This window comes from Condylura cristata, unplaced genomic scaffold (assembly GCF_000260355.1).
Source record: "Condylura cristata isolate star-nosed mole 26May11 unplaced genomic scaffold, ConCri1.0 scaffold00006, whole genome shotgun sequence".
NCBI lineage: Eukaryota > Metazoa > Chordata > Mammalia > Eulipotyphla > Talpidae > Condylura > Condylura cristata.
Genome location: NW_004567107.1, coordinates 18,003,357 through 18,019,695, shown reverse-complemented (window position 1 = coordinate 18,019,695; position 16,339 = coordinate 18,003,357). Strand labels below are relative to the sequence as shown.

Below are 16,339 nucleotides of genomic sequence, written 5' to 3'. Positions count from 1 at the left end.
CGAGCAGCCTCTCCTGCCAGCCCCGACTCACTCCCCTTCCTAGCGGCCTCCCGTCCCAGTCCTTTCTTCCAGTGCCCCGACGCCGCCCTCCCCCGCCCCGCGACGCTCCCCTCTCCCGCGGAGTCTCTCATTTGATTCTTTCCGACCCTGCTGCTAAGAGTGGGGGTCGAGGGCCACCCGCAGCCTGGGCATCCACGGAGAGCCTGTTAGCAGTGCTATGGCAAGTCCCACTTTAGATCCATGTTCAGGATCTGCAGGTTACCAAAGTCCCCAGGGGACCCCAGGGCACGTCCCTATTAAAGAAGGGTGCTCACACACACATTGTTGGAATGGCTGTCTCCCCACCTTGTTTCATCACTTTTTGGTTAATAAAGCACTTCCTATATCTGTTATTTCTTGGACTCTTCATAAGAAAATAAAAGCAAGGTCGTCACTATATAGATAGGTAAACTGAAGTGCTTAAATTGAGTTTAGAGCCAGTAGAACTCAGCTTTTCAGACTGGATTCACCTCTTCCTCTCCAGATTTTTGAAGTGTGTAACCACCAGAGGCCATAGGTAACCCTGCATCTTCTGTCCCTGCAAAATTGGCAATTGGTTATTCTGTTTCCCTGCAGCTGCACAGCATAGACCTCAGCAGCTTGGGTATGCAATTCTCTTTCCTCTTCTAAGCCACCCACTTATTCAATCAAGCATTCACTACTTGTCCAGTCCTGCAGTTCTTGATGACGGTTTGGAGTGATAACATAATCAGCTGCTAAGTTGTTGTCCCTTAGAAAACATGGACACAATTTCTTCTATGCTGGTATTGCAGAGCTAGAATTTTAATCTGCTCTTTGTATTTCTTTTTATTTTATTGCAAGAAAAATAATTATGGAGGCAGAGGAGACGAGGTTTCAGATATAGGCCCCGACTGGTTGGGAGGTCAGTAACGTTCATGGTGGCAATGAAGATCAGGGACGGGACGATGACAGAAGTAAGGACCAAAGGTGTTCAGTATATAAATGGCATAAATGAATATGCATAAGGTTATGAAATACAAATATCCAAAAGGAAGTCAGTGTTCACAATGGTTTTTTGTTTTTGTTTTTGTTTTTGTTTTTTGACCCAGAGAAGAAAGGCAGGATACTGCTGTCAAAATAGTGAAAAGTGCTGACAGACCCAGAAGTCAAATATTGCTAGTGGGCATCATTTGATGCAGACACTGGGTTTATCCTGGCAGGTCAATGAGGTGTAAGGCATGAAAACCTTGGTCTCCAAACATCTGTTATTGCAAGAAATAGATCCTATTTATTGATTGAAAAAGATTAGATGACCTATAATTGCAAAATCAGAAACTTCTTTTCAAAAAATATAGGTTTGCAATGCATAACATTTTGCAACAGAAAAAAATTGAAAATCTGTTAAAAGTGTAATCCTTAAAACCCTATTTAAAAATTGAAATGCCTTTCTTTTCTTCTCTTCCTCCATACCAGGGAAAGGAGAGCCAGCTTAGAGTAAACTAATGTTTAGTCTTAAAAAGCAAAATTTGGACTTCTGATGTCAGTATTGATTCTGTGGCTTGGGAATCTAAGATGCTGCTACTTACCTTCCTCTTATTACTATAACTACAGTTAAAAATGATGGGACCAGGTAAAAGGTAAATGAAGACAAGGCTATTCTTCTAGTAAGTAGCTCTAATAAAACCATGTAGACTTTTTAACTTAATTTTATTTTTGGCAGGGAATGAGAGGAAGGTGGTGAAAGAAGCTCTGAAACCATGCCCAAAATGAAGCTGGCAGATAATCCGTGCATTTCAATTACCTATATATATATAATCAAGGACCTGGGGTCCATGATGGGCTTCAGGGGGAGTGTGAAGATCCTCTGGAAGTACTAGATAAGTGTTGTGATGTATGAGTTTTTCTAGGGTGGATACCCATTGCTTCCACAGGTCACTCAACATCTGCAAGGCTTTCCAGAGTTTAAACCCACCTTCGTTTCCAGCCACTAGTAAATTGGCATGCTTTCCTGAGGTTACCCACCATCCACTTACATTACCTCCAGAGATTTTCTTATTCTCTGTGTTTTATTATAAGATTAAGCCCTACGGGAGGCTCAGCACATATCCCTTACATTCAGGGCTTTGCAGAGATCCTCTGCTCCTGGCAGTAATGTGAATCTGCTGAGTGGCCAAGAAATACTGTGGTTTTCTCCTCTGTGCACATCTAAGCAAGATAGTTCCCTGATCAGTGTGATCTAAGTAAGTGAAATAAGACCTGGCTTAATTCAAACAAGAAGGCAGAGACAAACCTGAGTTACATTTCCTTTTCATTTTTTCAAGGAAAAATGGAACCTTTATTTTCTGGTCTCATCAACGTGCTGTTCATAAAACCACCTTTTTCTGTTACTGACTCCCACACCCCAAATCAGTGCTGTAGCTGGTATCTGATGGGTAACAGATCTGCCCATGCCTCTGTCTGTGATTTTTTTACTTTCGATAGCTTAAAAGTAAAATCTGTGATCTTGGCACTTTCTCAAAAAATTAAACATAGACTTGCCATGTGATCCTTCTATTCCAACTTCATTTATACACCCAAGAGAACTGAAAACATATGTTCACACAGAAACTTGTACACAAATGTTTATATTTTTCATCATAGCCAAAAAAGTGGAAGCAACCCAAATGTCTAGCAGTGATGAGTGGATAAACCAAACACAGGCAATCCAACAGTGGACGATTATTCAGCCATGAACAGGAATGAACTTCTGATACATGTTACAACATGGATGAATTTTAAAACATTGTGTTAAATGAAAGAAGCTGGTCACAAACCGACCACATGTTGTATGATTCCATTTATATGAAATGTCTAGAAAAGACAAATCCATAGACAGAACTGCAGAGACAAAAAGTAAATTAGTGGTTGTTGAGGACAGGAGAAGGGGAGAATTGGTAGTGACTTGAGATACGGAGTTTCTTTTAGGAATAAGCGAAAATGTCCCAGAATTAGGTATTGGTACTGTTAACCTAGCACTGGAATACACTGAAAACCACTGAATTGTACATTTTAATATGGTTAAAATGGTGAATTAAAAAAAATTGTGATATTTGAGCTGGTGAAGAAAAGATAAAATAGGATATGAGAATATTCCTGTGCTGTTCAGGGAATATAAGATTTGGGGTACATTCAGGAGGGCTCTTCTGAATGTCATCGGGCCTAGTTTTAAACTCTTCAAACACAAGGCTCCCCTTTCAGTCTACAGTCTGCAGGATTTCCAGGGGTCAGGATTTCCAAGCCCCTTACAGGGACCCCAGGCTCACAATGAGTCTGAATCACAATTGGCAATCTTTGCTGTAGAATGATTATGTTACAAGTTGACTGATTATGTTACAAGTTGACCTCCCAATCCCCAATAATGTGGATGTGGAGTGACCTCATGGTGCTTTTGTTTTGGTGCTAAGTATATAAAAAGGTGAAGCGATTGTACCAAATCACATTCGTCCTTGTGAACACACCCCACATAATGTCATTTGTTTGGGTCACCATGCCAAACACCCACCACACATTGAAGTAAGCAAATAACCAGGACAACTGTCAGAACCATGAATCCTCTTGATTTTACTGGTTGGAGTAGAGCTGCCAAAAGTACTGAGTTTTCATATACAGCAACAGCCAGACTGTAATCAGACTTCCAGTGACATCAACCTTCTGAAATATCTGTGAACCCAGAGGGAAGTGGGGAAGAAGCAGGGGGTTCGGTGCCCCCTGAAAACAGCAGCCAAAAGCCCATGCACCTTCCTAAGAAGCAAAGTCAACCCGACATAAATGGAGCACGGTGTTTCCTGGCTTCCCCAAGAAAACTTCAGTGTTGCCCACCAGAGAGCAAGAAGTAGGAGCAGAAGACTCAGGAAGCAGGTTGGAGGAGGACGCGAGTGGAAGGTTGGCAAAAGGCGACAGCCCTGACACAGATATCACCTCCAGGCTGTGCAGGAACACACTTTGTTTCATGTGCACAAGATTAAGAACAGCTAATGTTGCCTCGAAAGTACAGGAACACATGGAGCACATGTGGTTGTAAAAGGTCCCAAATGCCACCGTTGCCCTAAGATGGCTTCACCGATGGCAGACAGCAGTAAAATCCATCAGTGAGAAGGGCAGATTGGTGAGTGAGAGGCAAAGCCAAGCCCCACAGGTGAAAGCTCCTGCTGACATCACTGTACCACACCATGGTACAAAAGGGACTGATGTTCAAAATGATGAGTGTGACTCATTAAGAAAAGATTAAATACTCTCCAGAATACTCTGTTTACTAAGGCAGGGAAGTGTGTAATACGTTTTAGAAAGATTTCCCTCAAAAAATATTAAAATTTTAAAGATTCAGCACTTAAAGGGTTAATCCTCTGTTATCTGAATATTTGCTTACCTGCCTCATTTCACAACAATGCTAGTAAATGAGGCATTACTTTGTTTTTTAATAAGCATTAGTATCAAATTATTGGCACCATTCAGTTTTAAGGATAGGGACAGGAGAGCAAACTATACAATACAACATAAAAATACAGTTCTGATACAAATATACGAGATCAATTCCACTTAACAAGTGGTCATAAGAAATGGATGGACATTTTACACACAAAGGAAAACAGCTAGTAAATCATCACATGGAAAAGTGCTCGGCCTTGCTAGCAACTAATGAAGTAAAACCTTTTAAGAACAGCTAGACACATCTATTAAACTAGCAAAAATAAATAAAAATGGCAAAACCCAATACTGGCAGAGCTGTTGGTAAATAGAAATACTTATACATTGCTGGTGGTGTCATAAATTGTGGAGGGGATTCAAGCATTCAGAGGGCATAGGGGGTTGAACTAAATGACCTTTAAGGTCCTTCCAACCCAGAGATTGGATCTTTCTAGAAAGCAATTTGACAATATGAAACAAGAGCTATAAAATAGTTCATGCTCTTTGACCTTATAATCCTTCTTTGGAGATATTCCAAAGGGAAAAATCCAAATGAAGGATCAAAGTTTTTTGTTTTTGTTTTTACAAAGACATTCATAGCAGCACTATTTATAAGAGTGAAAACTTGGATATGATGCAAATGTCTCATAATGGAAAGAAGTAAGGTTAATTGAATTACATGGATACAAAGACATTTAAAGTGGTGAGCTGTAGGATCTGTGCTGATCAGAGGAATATGTGTCTGATGATGTAGAACAACCAAATGGTCAGAGCTATGTAAAAAGGGGGGTTTATTCATTGAGAAAGCTTGGAAAACAATTTAAAGGGGGCAGTGTGTGGTTAGGGGGTCTCTTTATTCCTGCAAAGTTGTTCAAGTGAATAAAAATTTAAAAACACATTTCTTGAAACAATATAAAAAGAGAGCAAAGTTTCTTCTGGTCAAAGCTCTATTACCAGGACATGAATTGATCAACTTTAGAAATAATTTTCCTTATGGAACACCCAAATGAATCTTGACATTAAATCCTTTTAACCTTGGAAGGGTTTTTTAGACAACTGAAGCCATACTTTGAGTTCAATGATAATTCTGTTTATCCCCCCAAAAATGGTATCTACCAAATTCACAAATTAAATTATATTTCAAGGGAAGCTGAAGTACTTCCAGTCCTGATGATTACAACACTCTTTCTCAGTTCACTACTTAGGTTTGAATAAAAATGAATGTTAAGGATATTTTAAGATCTGTGTATTTACCAGTGTAAATGAAAAAAAATCAGCAGTAAGGAATTACTTTCCCATTAAAAATGACTCTTTAACAAACAAAGCTTGGTGCTAGTTTCAATCATACAAAATCATGGTTGAGATTGACAGGAAAGGATTCCAGGCCATATTAACCCCTGTGGTTACTGATAAATATACACAGGTACTTCTGAAAAGGAATCCCCATTTTCCCATATTCTTCTTTCAGGCTTACCAAATTCTGTCTCAACTACACTGAGCAGTAGAAAAATTCTACTACTCAGGAGACATAAAATAACGTTTCCAATAAAAGTCAAGCCACAAGTTGGCTTCAACTAACCATGGAGACGGGCAAACAGAACACACGCATTTGCATGTTGTGCTAAAGCAAGCACAAAGCCCGAAGAAAGAAAACGGACAGAAGGCACCGTGCCATCCTCCAGGTAACGAGGGAAGAATTTCACAGTTCGGTCATCAACAGTCTTTTCATCATTTTCTCTCTCTCTAGTTCTTGCCGGAGCGTCTCTGCACTGGAAATGAGGAGGTGACAGAAGGGTGAGATAACGCCCCTCAAAACTGACAAAACAGATTGTGCTAAAGTTTATCTCCTAGACTCAGCCTACTTCCCTCCCTTTATATGTTCCCTCTGCCTTCCGACCCTCCTCTCTGTCCTCCTCCTCCCTCTCCTTTCTTTCTTCCTATTAAATAATTTTAAGAGTTTGAGCAAAAAATGGACTCAATTGGGTATGACCAAGCCAGAAGTGGTTAAGGACATTGTGACCCAGATTCTTTCTCTTAGTCCCTGACTTTCTCTTTCAGGCTCCTAAGGAAACCCCTGTATTTGCTAGCATTACCACAACTTGAAATTGTCTGACTTTCTATGACTTTCTTCCATCAGACTGAGAGTTCCCCAAGGGTCCTCTCATCAGGGGAATGTCTATACATATGTCATTCATCTCTGAAACCCCAGAGAACAACATGCCATCTGGAACATAGCAACCTTGCAGTGAAAGTCTTTTGAACGAACAGGAAGATGCCCAGTCGCCAGAGTTCTTTAAAATGTATTGCACTTTCACTCAGAGTTCCACTACATGCTTTAATACACAAAAGTGAGTGAAGTACAACTGGCTGCTTTGAGGAGCTGCCTCTGACTTCTTGGTCTTCAGCTTCAGTCACCTATTATTAGAACCTGTCTCTCGTGTATAAACACACACACGGAAAGTACACATGTTCTAAGACATAACCGAGTATTATTAAGCCAATTATTTTTAAATAACTGCATTCGAGCCCACAAGGTCCTACACAATCAGCCCCCAACACGCTCCACCTCAGAAGCCTTAGCACTGGCTGTTCCCTTTGCATCCTCTTTTCCCAAATCTCCACAGATTGCCTCTTTTCCACCCTCAAGTCTCTGCCCTCAAGTGAGACCATTCCAGCCTCACCTCCTACACTTCATCTCAGTGTTTTTCTCCTTGCCAGGACCCACTGATCACTCACCTGGCTGCCAGAGAAACAGGCTTCCGGGTGGCATAGATGGTCTGCACGGTGGAGCCGGTCTCTGTCAAAGGCCTCAGGGTTGCTGTTGGAATTAGCGGGGAAGACTGGCTAGGACAGCACTGTGATTTACTGTCTCTAAAATCTGCCTGGAGAGGAAACGGAAAAGAGGAAATCAATCTCAATTTGGGTTCCGTTTTCACACTGTCAGCTGCTCCCTGCACTTTAACAAATAGTTTCTGTTATTTTTTTTAATAGTAGCTAAAATCAATTCCCATGTGTTAAATGATACCACATTGTGTTGGATACTATGCTCAGCATTTTACATTCATTACCTCCTACCAATCCTCTAAGACAGAGATTATATTTCATCATATTTTAGACACCATCAATTGTAGACCATTTTGCCTGCAGCACAGAGAAAGAAAAATTCACACTTTGTCACGCTTACGACTGTAATGAACTTTCTGATTTCTGAGATGCTAAAAGGTGGGGGGAAATGCACCTTTCAGAACTGATTTTTTTGGAAGAGCAAAGAGAGGTTAAGCAATCTCCCAAAGCCACACTTTAACAAGGGTTAAGCACAAGTATTTAGAACCAGAGTTAGCTGAATCTGTAACTAGCATTTTTCATCACCATAGCAGTGGTTTGCAAAGTATGGTTCCTGGACCAGCAACATCAGAACGACCTTGAAACTTGGTGAAAATGCAAATTCTCAGTCCCATCCAAGGTCCAAAAACGTTTTGGGAGGAAGTCCAGCAATCTGTGCTTTAACAAGACCTCTGGATGATTCTGCTACATAGTAAAGTTTGAGAATTACACTCAGTATACTGCCTGATTTGGACAAGGCATCTATTTTTTGTTTGTTTGTTTTCATTATAAAGCGTGATATGCTTATTTTTATAGAAAACTTAGAAGGTATATCGAAGTAGACAAATGACAAGTCCCTTAATCCCTTATTGTTGGTCTTCATGTACTTGCTCACAATATTTTTTTTTAAGATTTATTTATTCATACAGAATTGGGGTACAGGCCAGAGACCCCGGGGAGGGTGACAGGATTCACCAGAGACAGAGTGGGGCGCAGAACAGGCAGATGGAAGAAGTACACTGCTGAGGGGAGCAGCTGGCAGGTCAGGAGAGGTCTGCCGCGCCATGTGGATCTCCTCCCGGGCAGGCAGGGATTGAACTCATGCTGAAGTGGCTTAAGCTTTTTAGTGCTGTGCTTTAATCCGCTGCACCACCAGAGATGGCTTGCTCACAGTATTTTTTATGTATACTTTTAGTTTGTTCGATCCCCTTTGGCTAATACCAGCTCTGTATTTAAAATGTGACCTTTCACATAAGTTCCTGGACCTAAACACTGGGAAATTGATGATGTGGCTTTCTGGTGAAGAGCCTTTGACCATCCAATGAGCGAGGTGATGAGTCATCCCTCCTAGGGAAACACGGAGAACCACCAAAAATACAAGTGGAGCAGCAGTCCTGTGAGAGTGTATCTGCCTTGAGCAACAGAGAGAGGCTCACCCTTTGATGGTTCCCGAGGCTACTGGTGAGAAACACAAACCTGTTTCACACCTGCTTCCAGAAGGAGAACTGGCCTGGGATGGAGCAATGTCAAAGAAACTGACCTCCGGAACGAGAGCTGCATACACTTGGCTAGCGTGTGCCTGCTGCCTCAGAGAACTACCCCAGGGTTGGCAGTCAGACTCATCGGCGCAGCTCACCAGGCACCTGGGTTCATCATGCTCCAGCCACATGGTAGGACTGCACAGTCCACTCCCTGAAGCTAGGGGTGGCCATGGGCTTGCTCTGGCCAAGGACATGTGGGTGGAGGTCCCATGTTTCATTTCCGTTGAAAGATTTAAGCACCAGCTTGTGATTTGTCACCTGTCCCTCTTCCCTTCTGCCACTGTGACTACGAATGTTCCAAATGGCAGCTGCTCCATTAGCCAAGGTCCCGGAAAGAGGCCAACACACAGCAAAGTCCTCAGACCACCCACGACAGACATGCAGATGGGTAGGAAATTCAACCTGTCATTTTAAAGCATGACTTAGTCCATCCTTCTGGAAACAAGAACCAGGGTAAGAAATTATTTTGTTGCTTCAGTAACATGGTTGGAGGTGGGGCTTTTGATGCCACTTTTGATGGAAAAAGAGGGACATTCACAGTGATCCCACAAAATCAATGGTGGGTAAAATTGCCAATTAAGCGTGGGGAGAGGCAGTGGCAACAAACTGCACAGCAGTCATGGTATTCTTCACTGCCATGCATGCAAATTGGTTAAAAAAAAAAAAAGCCAGCTTCATTTAAGGATGACCTTGGAGTAACAGTGAAAATTATTAAGATCATTAAATCTGAACTCTGAGTACTCATTTTAATTAGGATGCTGTCAGTAATTCCCTAATTATTATCTCCGATCCAGTCTTGGATGTCCACCTGCCTGTTCTTTGCGCCCACCAGAATATTTCAAAGGCATTTCTAATGCATCCCGGCTAAACTCATCATCTCTCCCAGTCTAGTCTTCTTGCAGGTTTCCTCATCTTTGCCCACATTCCTCAAGTCAGATCTCTGGAGCCATTTTAGCTCTTCTCTCTCCCTCATCCAAGCCAATTTCTTATCAGCCCCCTGTTATCTCCCCATCTCTGCCCTTCTCGAACCTGTACCATCAACAGCACTCTGGGTCAAGGTCACTGCCCTCTCTTCCTTGAATTATTGTCCTAAACATCTAGACTACTGTCCAGAATCCACTCTGCCTGGGCCCAACTCTTCTCCCATGGCAATTACAGGGGTTACCCCAATGCATTACACTGTCACAGCCCTCGTGGCCTCCTGCAAAGACTTGCCATTACTCTTGGTTACAGATCAGAGTCACTACTGTGGCTAGCAAAGGTTGAACAGATTTTACCCCTCTGCAGCTTATCCTTGCCGTCTTTCCCTACCCTCCCCTCATGCCCCACTCCCTTCTCCCTGCATTCTAGTCCCACACTCCTTTTCAGTCCCTTGAATGTGCAATGGTCCCTCTGCCCCAGGACTCTGGTTCACGCTGTTTCCTCTGCCTGCTCCAGCTGCCTTCAAGTCACTCTTGCCCAGATCTTAAAACGCCCAGCATGGTTTCTGACATTGGCTTCCTGCTCCATCCTGGCCCCCAGCTTTTCAGGAAGGGCTTCCCTGGGTGTCTCACGGAACTGCCAAGTCTGGGCAGGAGGCCAGAGTGCCTGCCACAGCCAGCTGAGGCAAGTGGAGCAGGAGCTTCTGGCTGGGGAACTGTGTCTGCAAAAACTGCAGGATCAGATGGAGATTGGAGCAGTAGCCTTGACCAGCCTGGCCCTTGTCTCTGTCTTCCAGCTCTCAAACAGCAAGGCTTAAGTAGCTCCAGAGCTCAGAAATGGACTGTTCTAGCCTGTTTTTACCTTCACACTGCTTCCCCCTTCCCTCCCTCTCTGTGTGGCTGAAGTCATGTATGGTGATGTCCACCATCAAGCTCATAAGACTGTACTTTGCGTGACCCCTGGGCCTCCTCACAGCCCACTCACAGATCCTCCAGACTGGCTAGCATCTACCTGGAAGGAGCCTTTGGGGTCATTCAGTTGCCGGAGTTGCAAACTGATTCCTGAGAGGAAAAGGAACTGAGGGAAAGGAGGAGGAGACCCTGGACTCTCCACTACTGCTGTCCCCAGCAGCCTGTTCCATAGTGAGCTGCTCAGGCACTTTCATTTAAAGAGTTGAGTGGATAAAAAGAAGCCTGAACATCCTTAGACTCTCTTACTTTACAGATGAAGAAACTACAGGATTTAAATGTTAAAAACATGTGAACATTCTTGGAGAGTTTAAATAAGCTGCCGAATGACACAGAGAGGTGGTAACACAAAACTGGTTGTCATGACTACCTGCTCCTGTGAATTACACCACCCAGCCTCTACAGCCTTGAGAAACAACAATCACAGTTGACATTTGTGGGATGTATTGGCTGGCCACTACTTTTAAGTTCTTGACCCTTTTGATCCTTGCCTCCACCAGATATGAGGACGTGCTGGCTATTTCCACTTTCAATGGGAGACTGGCTGCCCAGAGAGGTACTGTGACTCACCTAAGATTGCACCATTGTCAAGACAGATCCAACCTTAAGAGAACTGAAAACATGGATTTGCACAAATCTGTGGATTGTATGTTCATAGCAACATTATTCACAATAGGCAGAAGGTAGAAATCACTCAGAGACCCTCCATGACCAGCTCAACAAACTGTGGTGTTTACATACAAGAGGATATTAGCTCAGCATAAAAAGAAACAGTCAGGACACATGGTACAGCAGGCATGACCCCCCAAAGTCTCAAAAACATGCTGCTACGTGAAAAAAGCCATACGTGAAATGTCACGTATTCTATGAGTCCATTTGTATGAAATATCCAAACTAGGCAAATTCAGAGACAGGAGGCAGACTGGCGGTTGTCAGGGACCGAAGGGAAGGGGAAATGGGGTACGACTATTATTGGGCATGAGGGTGTCAACAATGTTTGGAACTAGACAGAGACTCTAGCTGGAAGACTGGAAATGTATTAAATGTCACTGAATAGTCACTTACAAAATTTCATTTTATGTATGTGAAGCTGACCTCAATAAAATAAAATCACCAAAACATGCAGACCCCCCCAAACCACAGCTCCTTCCTAACTCCACAGCGATCAAAAGGAGCTGTGAGTGTTTCTGTCTGGCATTCCACAGAAAAGCAGGCCACCCGGGAACAATGTGGGAAAACACAGATCTGATTTCTAGGTCTACTTACCGTAAACTGTGGCCCTGTAATGAAAGGATCAGGAAATGGGGTCACTGGATCAGCTGGGAATGTTTTTATCTTCAAAAAAGAGAAAGACAAGAGTGTTACTTTCAGATCTGAAAACAAAGTCGTGAATTCTCTGGCAGTGGACTTTTCGAACCAGGCTGAAGGGTTCAGGGGAATATACGCAGACGCTTCACTGCCGGTGGAAAGAGACAAACAAAGGGTCCCCCAGCTGCTGGAGACTGTACTGTGCCCAATACTGTCCTGTCAGGCCTGGAGACAGCAAGCACAAGCCTTACTCCCTTCACTGCGGTCAACTTGGGCTTCCGAGGCGCGCTGGGCCCTACATACTGGATCCATAGAAGGTCATGATCGGGGTGTGTAGTGAGAGGCTGGCCAGGGTTGCCTGCTCATGGTTGCTCCCGGCGGCCGGCGTATGGAGTCGACACCATCGAGGGCCCGCATTCTGGGACGCTGTCTGTGACAGGGGTCGGAGCAGCCAGAGCCTGGACTCATCAGCCCAGAAAGCACTCCCTGTCTATACACTTGAGTTGGTGGACTCTGGGTAAGCTCTGGGCAACACAGCAGCCCAGGTAGGCATGTGAGAATACTGCCACTCTGGCCTCTGGGTATAGAAGATCTGGTGATTGAAATGCCAGGGCTGGGGCTGGCTGCAGCGCAGGGTGGGCAAGAATGGGTGGCTATAGCCTGATTGGCCAGGAGTGCATGGCCAAACTGTTCTTTCTTTTCGTCATTTTATCTTTGGTCTCTTAGAAGTCATAGGGAAGGATTGGGGGCTGCCTATTTCTCTAGGCTGGCCTAAAGGACTACCAGCAGGCCAGGGGCCTGAGGACTCTGTCTGCAACCCCTGGGGCACAGGGGTTATCTGCACACCTGCTTGTGAGTGCACTGTGCTAACTACCATGAGAGGGTGCAGCACAGTCACCATGGCTACCGGCGCCCACCCACAGCAGCCTTTGTGTCTCTTGGGGTCTTGTATAGAACTGGGACTCCCAGGCCTACCTGGGCTCCTGAGGTTTCTCTCCATTGCTCAGAGTTTGTCAGAGTCCACCAACTAAAGTGTATAGACAGAGAATGTTTTCTGGGCTAGTGAGTCCGGGCCCCCTGTACACTGCTTACTATAGTAGACACTGGTGGTCATCTGAGGGCTCCTTCATCAATATTACCATTTAAAAAAATGTTTTAAAGGCTAGAAAACAACTTAGGTCTACGGCCATACCACCCTGAACGCACCCGATCTCGTCTGATCTTGGAAGCTAAGCAGGGTCGGGCCTGGTTAGTACTTGGATGGGAGGAAAAAAGTTATGTATATTCTGCATATGTATGGAAGCACAATTCATTTATGGAAATATGTTCTCTGATGATTTATTGACTAATATATTTATCTTAAGCCATGTCTTACGTTGAGAGTGTGCCATTGTTGGAATAATCACTGAAAGTGACTAACATGAGGCCCTGTAAATACATGATAACTGCACACAGATTTTATGTATTGGCTGACCAAAAATGATTTTAAATGAGCTGTAGTCTTCTATGGCTTTGTAACAAACTATACAAATGACTGTAAAAAAAAAAATACAATTATATCAAGTAAAAAAATAAAATGTGAACCCGGGATAGCTACTCAATCCATTCGAGTCTAATGGAGGCTAAGGTAGGGAAGAGAAAGAACACATCCGGCCAGACTCAAATCTGCTAAGGTTTGCTGAGTGGGTGGTGCAGGTCTGGACCAATCTGAGAATGACAATGACCTGCCCCATGTGCTCTGAGATATCCAGGCCCAAGCATCTCCCCTCTCCCAAACTCCTGTTGGTCCCTTTAAACATCTCAAAACCCAAAAACAAGACCCAAGTTGCCTTCAGGCAGGGAGAGGACTCAGGGTGAGCCAGGTGGGTACCTTTCCTCCATGGCCCCATGGGTCAACATGGTGTTCTGAGACCAGCAGCAACATAAGAAGAAACACATGGATGAAACTCTCAGACCATCATGAAGAAGAAGGACAAAAGAGGGTTATTATGGCTAGTAAAGAAGCATAGAGTCGGCAACTTCAGAGAATTATTTATGCCTGCTCTCTATAAGGAAATACATTCCCACAGTTGCACTGTTTGCTCAGCTGTGACAAAATGTATTCACTCCCCTGAGGACACCATAAGGTGGCAGAAGGGAGCAAAAGCCCATGTCGCAGTATGAACCCAGCCTAAGAAAATGAAGTGCCTGACACCAAAGCTAATGTGTTCTTTTAAAGAGTGAATGAAAACTGGAGACGAAGCGTGTCCTGCAGTAAAGAACCTGTTAGGTGAACGATGGACCTTTCATTTGGAGCAATGTTAACCGTCATGCAGAATACTGTAACAAGATAGAAACTCAACCATAAGGGAAAAGAGAAAAACAGGAGATGATATGGACACTGTGACTGAACTGTGTAAAACGATGAGTGAATGTGAATAAATAAGGAAATACGCAAAAATGGAAAAAAAAATGAGGGCCAAGTTGGGATGATGGGTGAGTCCTTTTAAGTGGTTTTTTGTAAAGCTCATATTGTTATCCTGATAAACAGCAGGAAAAGACAAGTTTCAAAAAGCTTTTTATGTCAATGGAATTGCAACTAAGATTCTTCTCTCTGCAAAAGCATCTAGTTCATCAAAGCTCTTGGGGGTGGTGGTGGGAGGGACAACCCTTCCTGAACTTGAGACCTAGAGACAAGACCTAGAGGCCTGAGGGGACCACAGATGTGTGTCCCGGGGTGACCAGCTGGCTGGTCTCCAACTCCTGCATCATCCTGGAGGGACAGCCCCGAGAGCGCGGCAGGTCTGGGGCATTCACCCCCGCAGGGCCGTCACTTGGGGGCTGCTGGCCGCCTCACGTCTCCTGGCCAGGCCCCTCTCCCTGCCAGGGTACCTACCAGCCTTGTTTTGATTGGAGGGTGCATGCAAACTCCAGTGGTCTCTTCCTTCATGGGGAGAGAGAGTGGAGGAGAACAGCGAGAGTGGGCACAGTAGGGGGCGCTGGCGGGCTCTGCCTGCTCACGAGGAGAGGAGAGAAGGGGAGGAGGATGGTGAGAGAGGGGGAAGAGGAAGAAGAGATAAGGGAGGGGAAGGAGAGAAAGATAGCACAGTGCAAGATGGGTCTGTCATCAACTCCACTGCTCACCCCAGCCACTTCCTGCCTCTGCAGCTGCTTGAGCCCCTCCCGCCTCCCTCCTCTCTCCGCCTTCTCTCCAGCCCTCATCTGTCTTCTCTATCTGAGCACAACGACCCATCAAAGCTCCATTCTCGGGGCTGGCAGGTAGGGGCATCTGCTGTGCCAACTTCATGGGACTGGCAGTAGTTTCCTGGCATGCTGTTGAGGATTCAAAAGCGTTGGCCAAGCCGAAAGAGAAACATGATGAGTTAGGGATGGTCATGGAAGCAACATGGGGAGCACCCTCCTGCCTGGTGACCTCCTGTATAAAAATAAAGGCCCCATGGTGGCGTACAGATGAGTCACATCCACGGAGTGCCCCGGGAGAATGATGTGCCAGTAAGAAGAAGCAGATCTTAGGGTTTGATCTGCCATGACTTTTTGTTATCAGTGTTCAGAAAACATGGTGCCCTTGCCCCACCCATGAATCTCGGTGTCAGCTGGTACTTGCTGTTAGCTGGAAGATACTAAATGCTGTGAGAAAATGTCAGGGCACATGGGTTACTAAGTCTTGCTCCCCAGCCCTAAACAGTGCTAGGCACCGAGGTCGGATAGCCTGTGCCATTGGGGATGGAGAAGGTGCAGAGATGAAGCTCTGATGTCAGGTGGGGCCACCGACAGGGTTAGAGTTGGAGTTTCAGGGGGGCCATTTGCTTTAGAGAATAAATATACACATATTTTAGTTCAAGACTCTCCTTCAATAGCTGGTATCAATCATCCTGCCATAACCACTGAAATACAGCCTCTGGGCAAGTTTCATTGAAAAATGATTAAGAAAATTGCAGGCCTCTCTGCCATCTCTAAATTGATCTAACTCCAGCCTCTGCCATTGTGCTGTTCTGGGCAATTTCCAAGGGGCTTTGATAGCTGTCTGGTCTTCACAATGGCCTTGTTTGACTATTCAAATTTAGAAGAAGCAGAAATTGTATTTGCAAATCTAAATTCACAGTTCTAGACCCTCTTGTTGGCTGTTCTAAATCCATTCTTCAGAAACAAGTGAGTCACTTAGTCACTCCAAGTTAAGTTTTACCAACCTACTTAAAAACCCCTCCTCTGTTCGTCTTGGTCTCCAGCATAAATCCCACACTCTGTAATCCGGCAGCGTGAAGCTGGCCCACTGGCCAGCAGATAATAGCAGGCATGCTGATTGCTGATGAAAAATGAAAGCCGCCATAAACCTGA

General features: G+C 44.5%; 2 protein-coding genes across 2 annotated transcripts in view; both read right to left on the bottom strand.

Annotated features, from left to right (window-relative positions):
• FRRS1L (ferric-chelate reductase 1-like) overlaps window positions 1–6,058 on the bottom strand; it is a 22,301-nt gene extending 16,243 nt beyond the window's left edge. Inside the window, exon 1 of the mRNA XM_004677959.2 lies at window positions 6,023–6,058. Coding sequence (XP_004678016.1) covers window positions 6,023–6,058 — 36 coding nt within the window. The remainder of the gene's footprint in view (window positions 1–6,022) is intronic.
• The window catches only part of EPB41L4B (erythrocyte membrane protein band 4.1 like 4B), a gene marked incomplete at its 5' end in the record, with an annotated part of 122,714 nt that continues 109,800 nt past the window's right edge, over window positions 3,426–16,339 (bottom strand). The window contains 4 exons of the mRNA XM_004677958.2: window positions 3,426–6,212; window positions 7,180–7,325; window positions 11,963–12,031; window positions 14,880–14,996. Coding sequence (XP_004678015.1) covers window positions 6,143–6,212; window positions 7,180–7,325; window positions 11,963–12,031; window positions 14,880–14,996 — 402 coding nt within the window. The remainder of the gene's footprint in view (window positions 6,213–7,179; window positions 7,326–11,962; window positions 12,032–14,879; window positions 14,997–16,339) is intronic.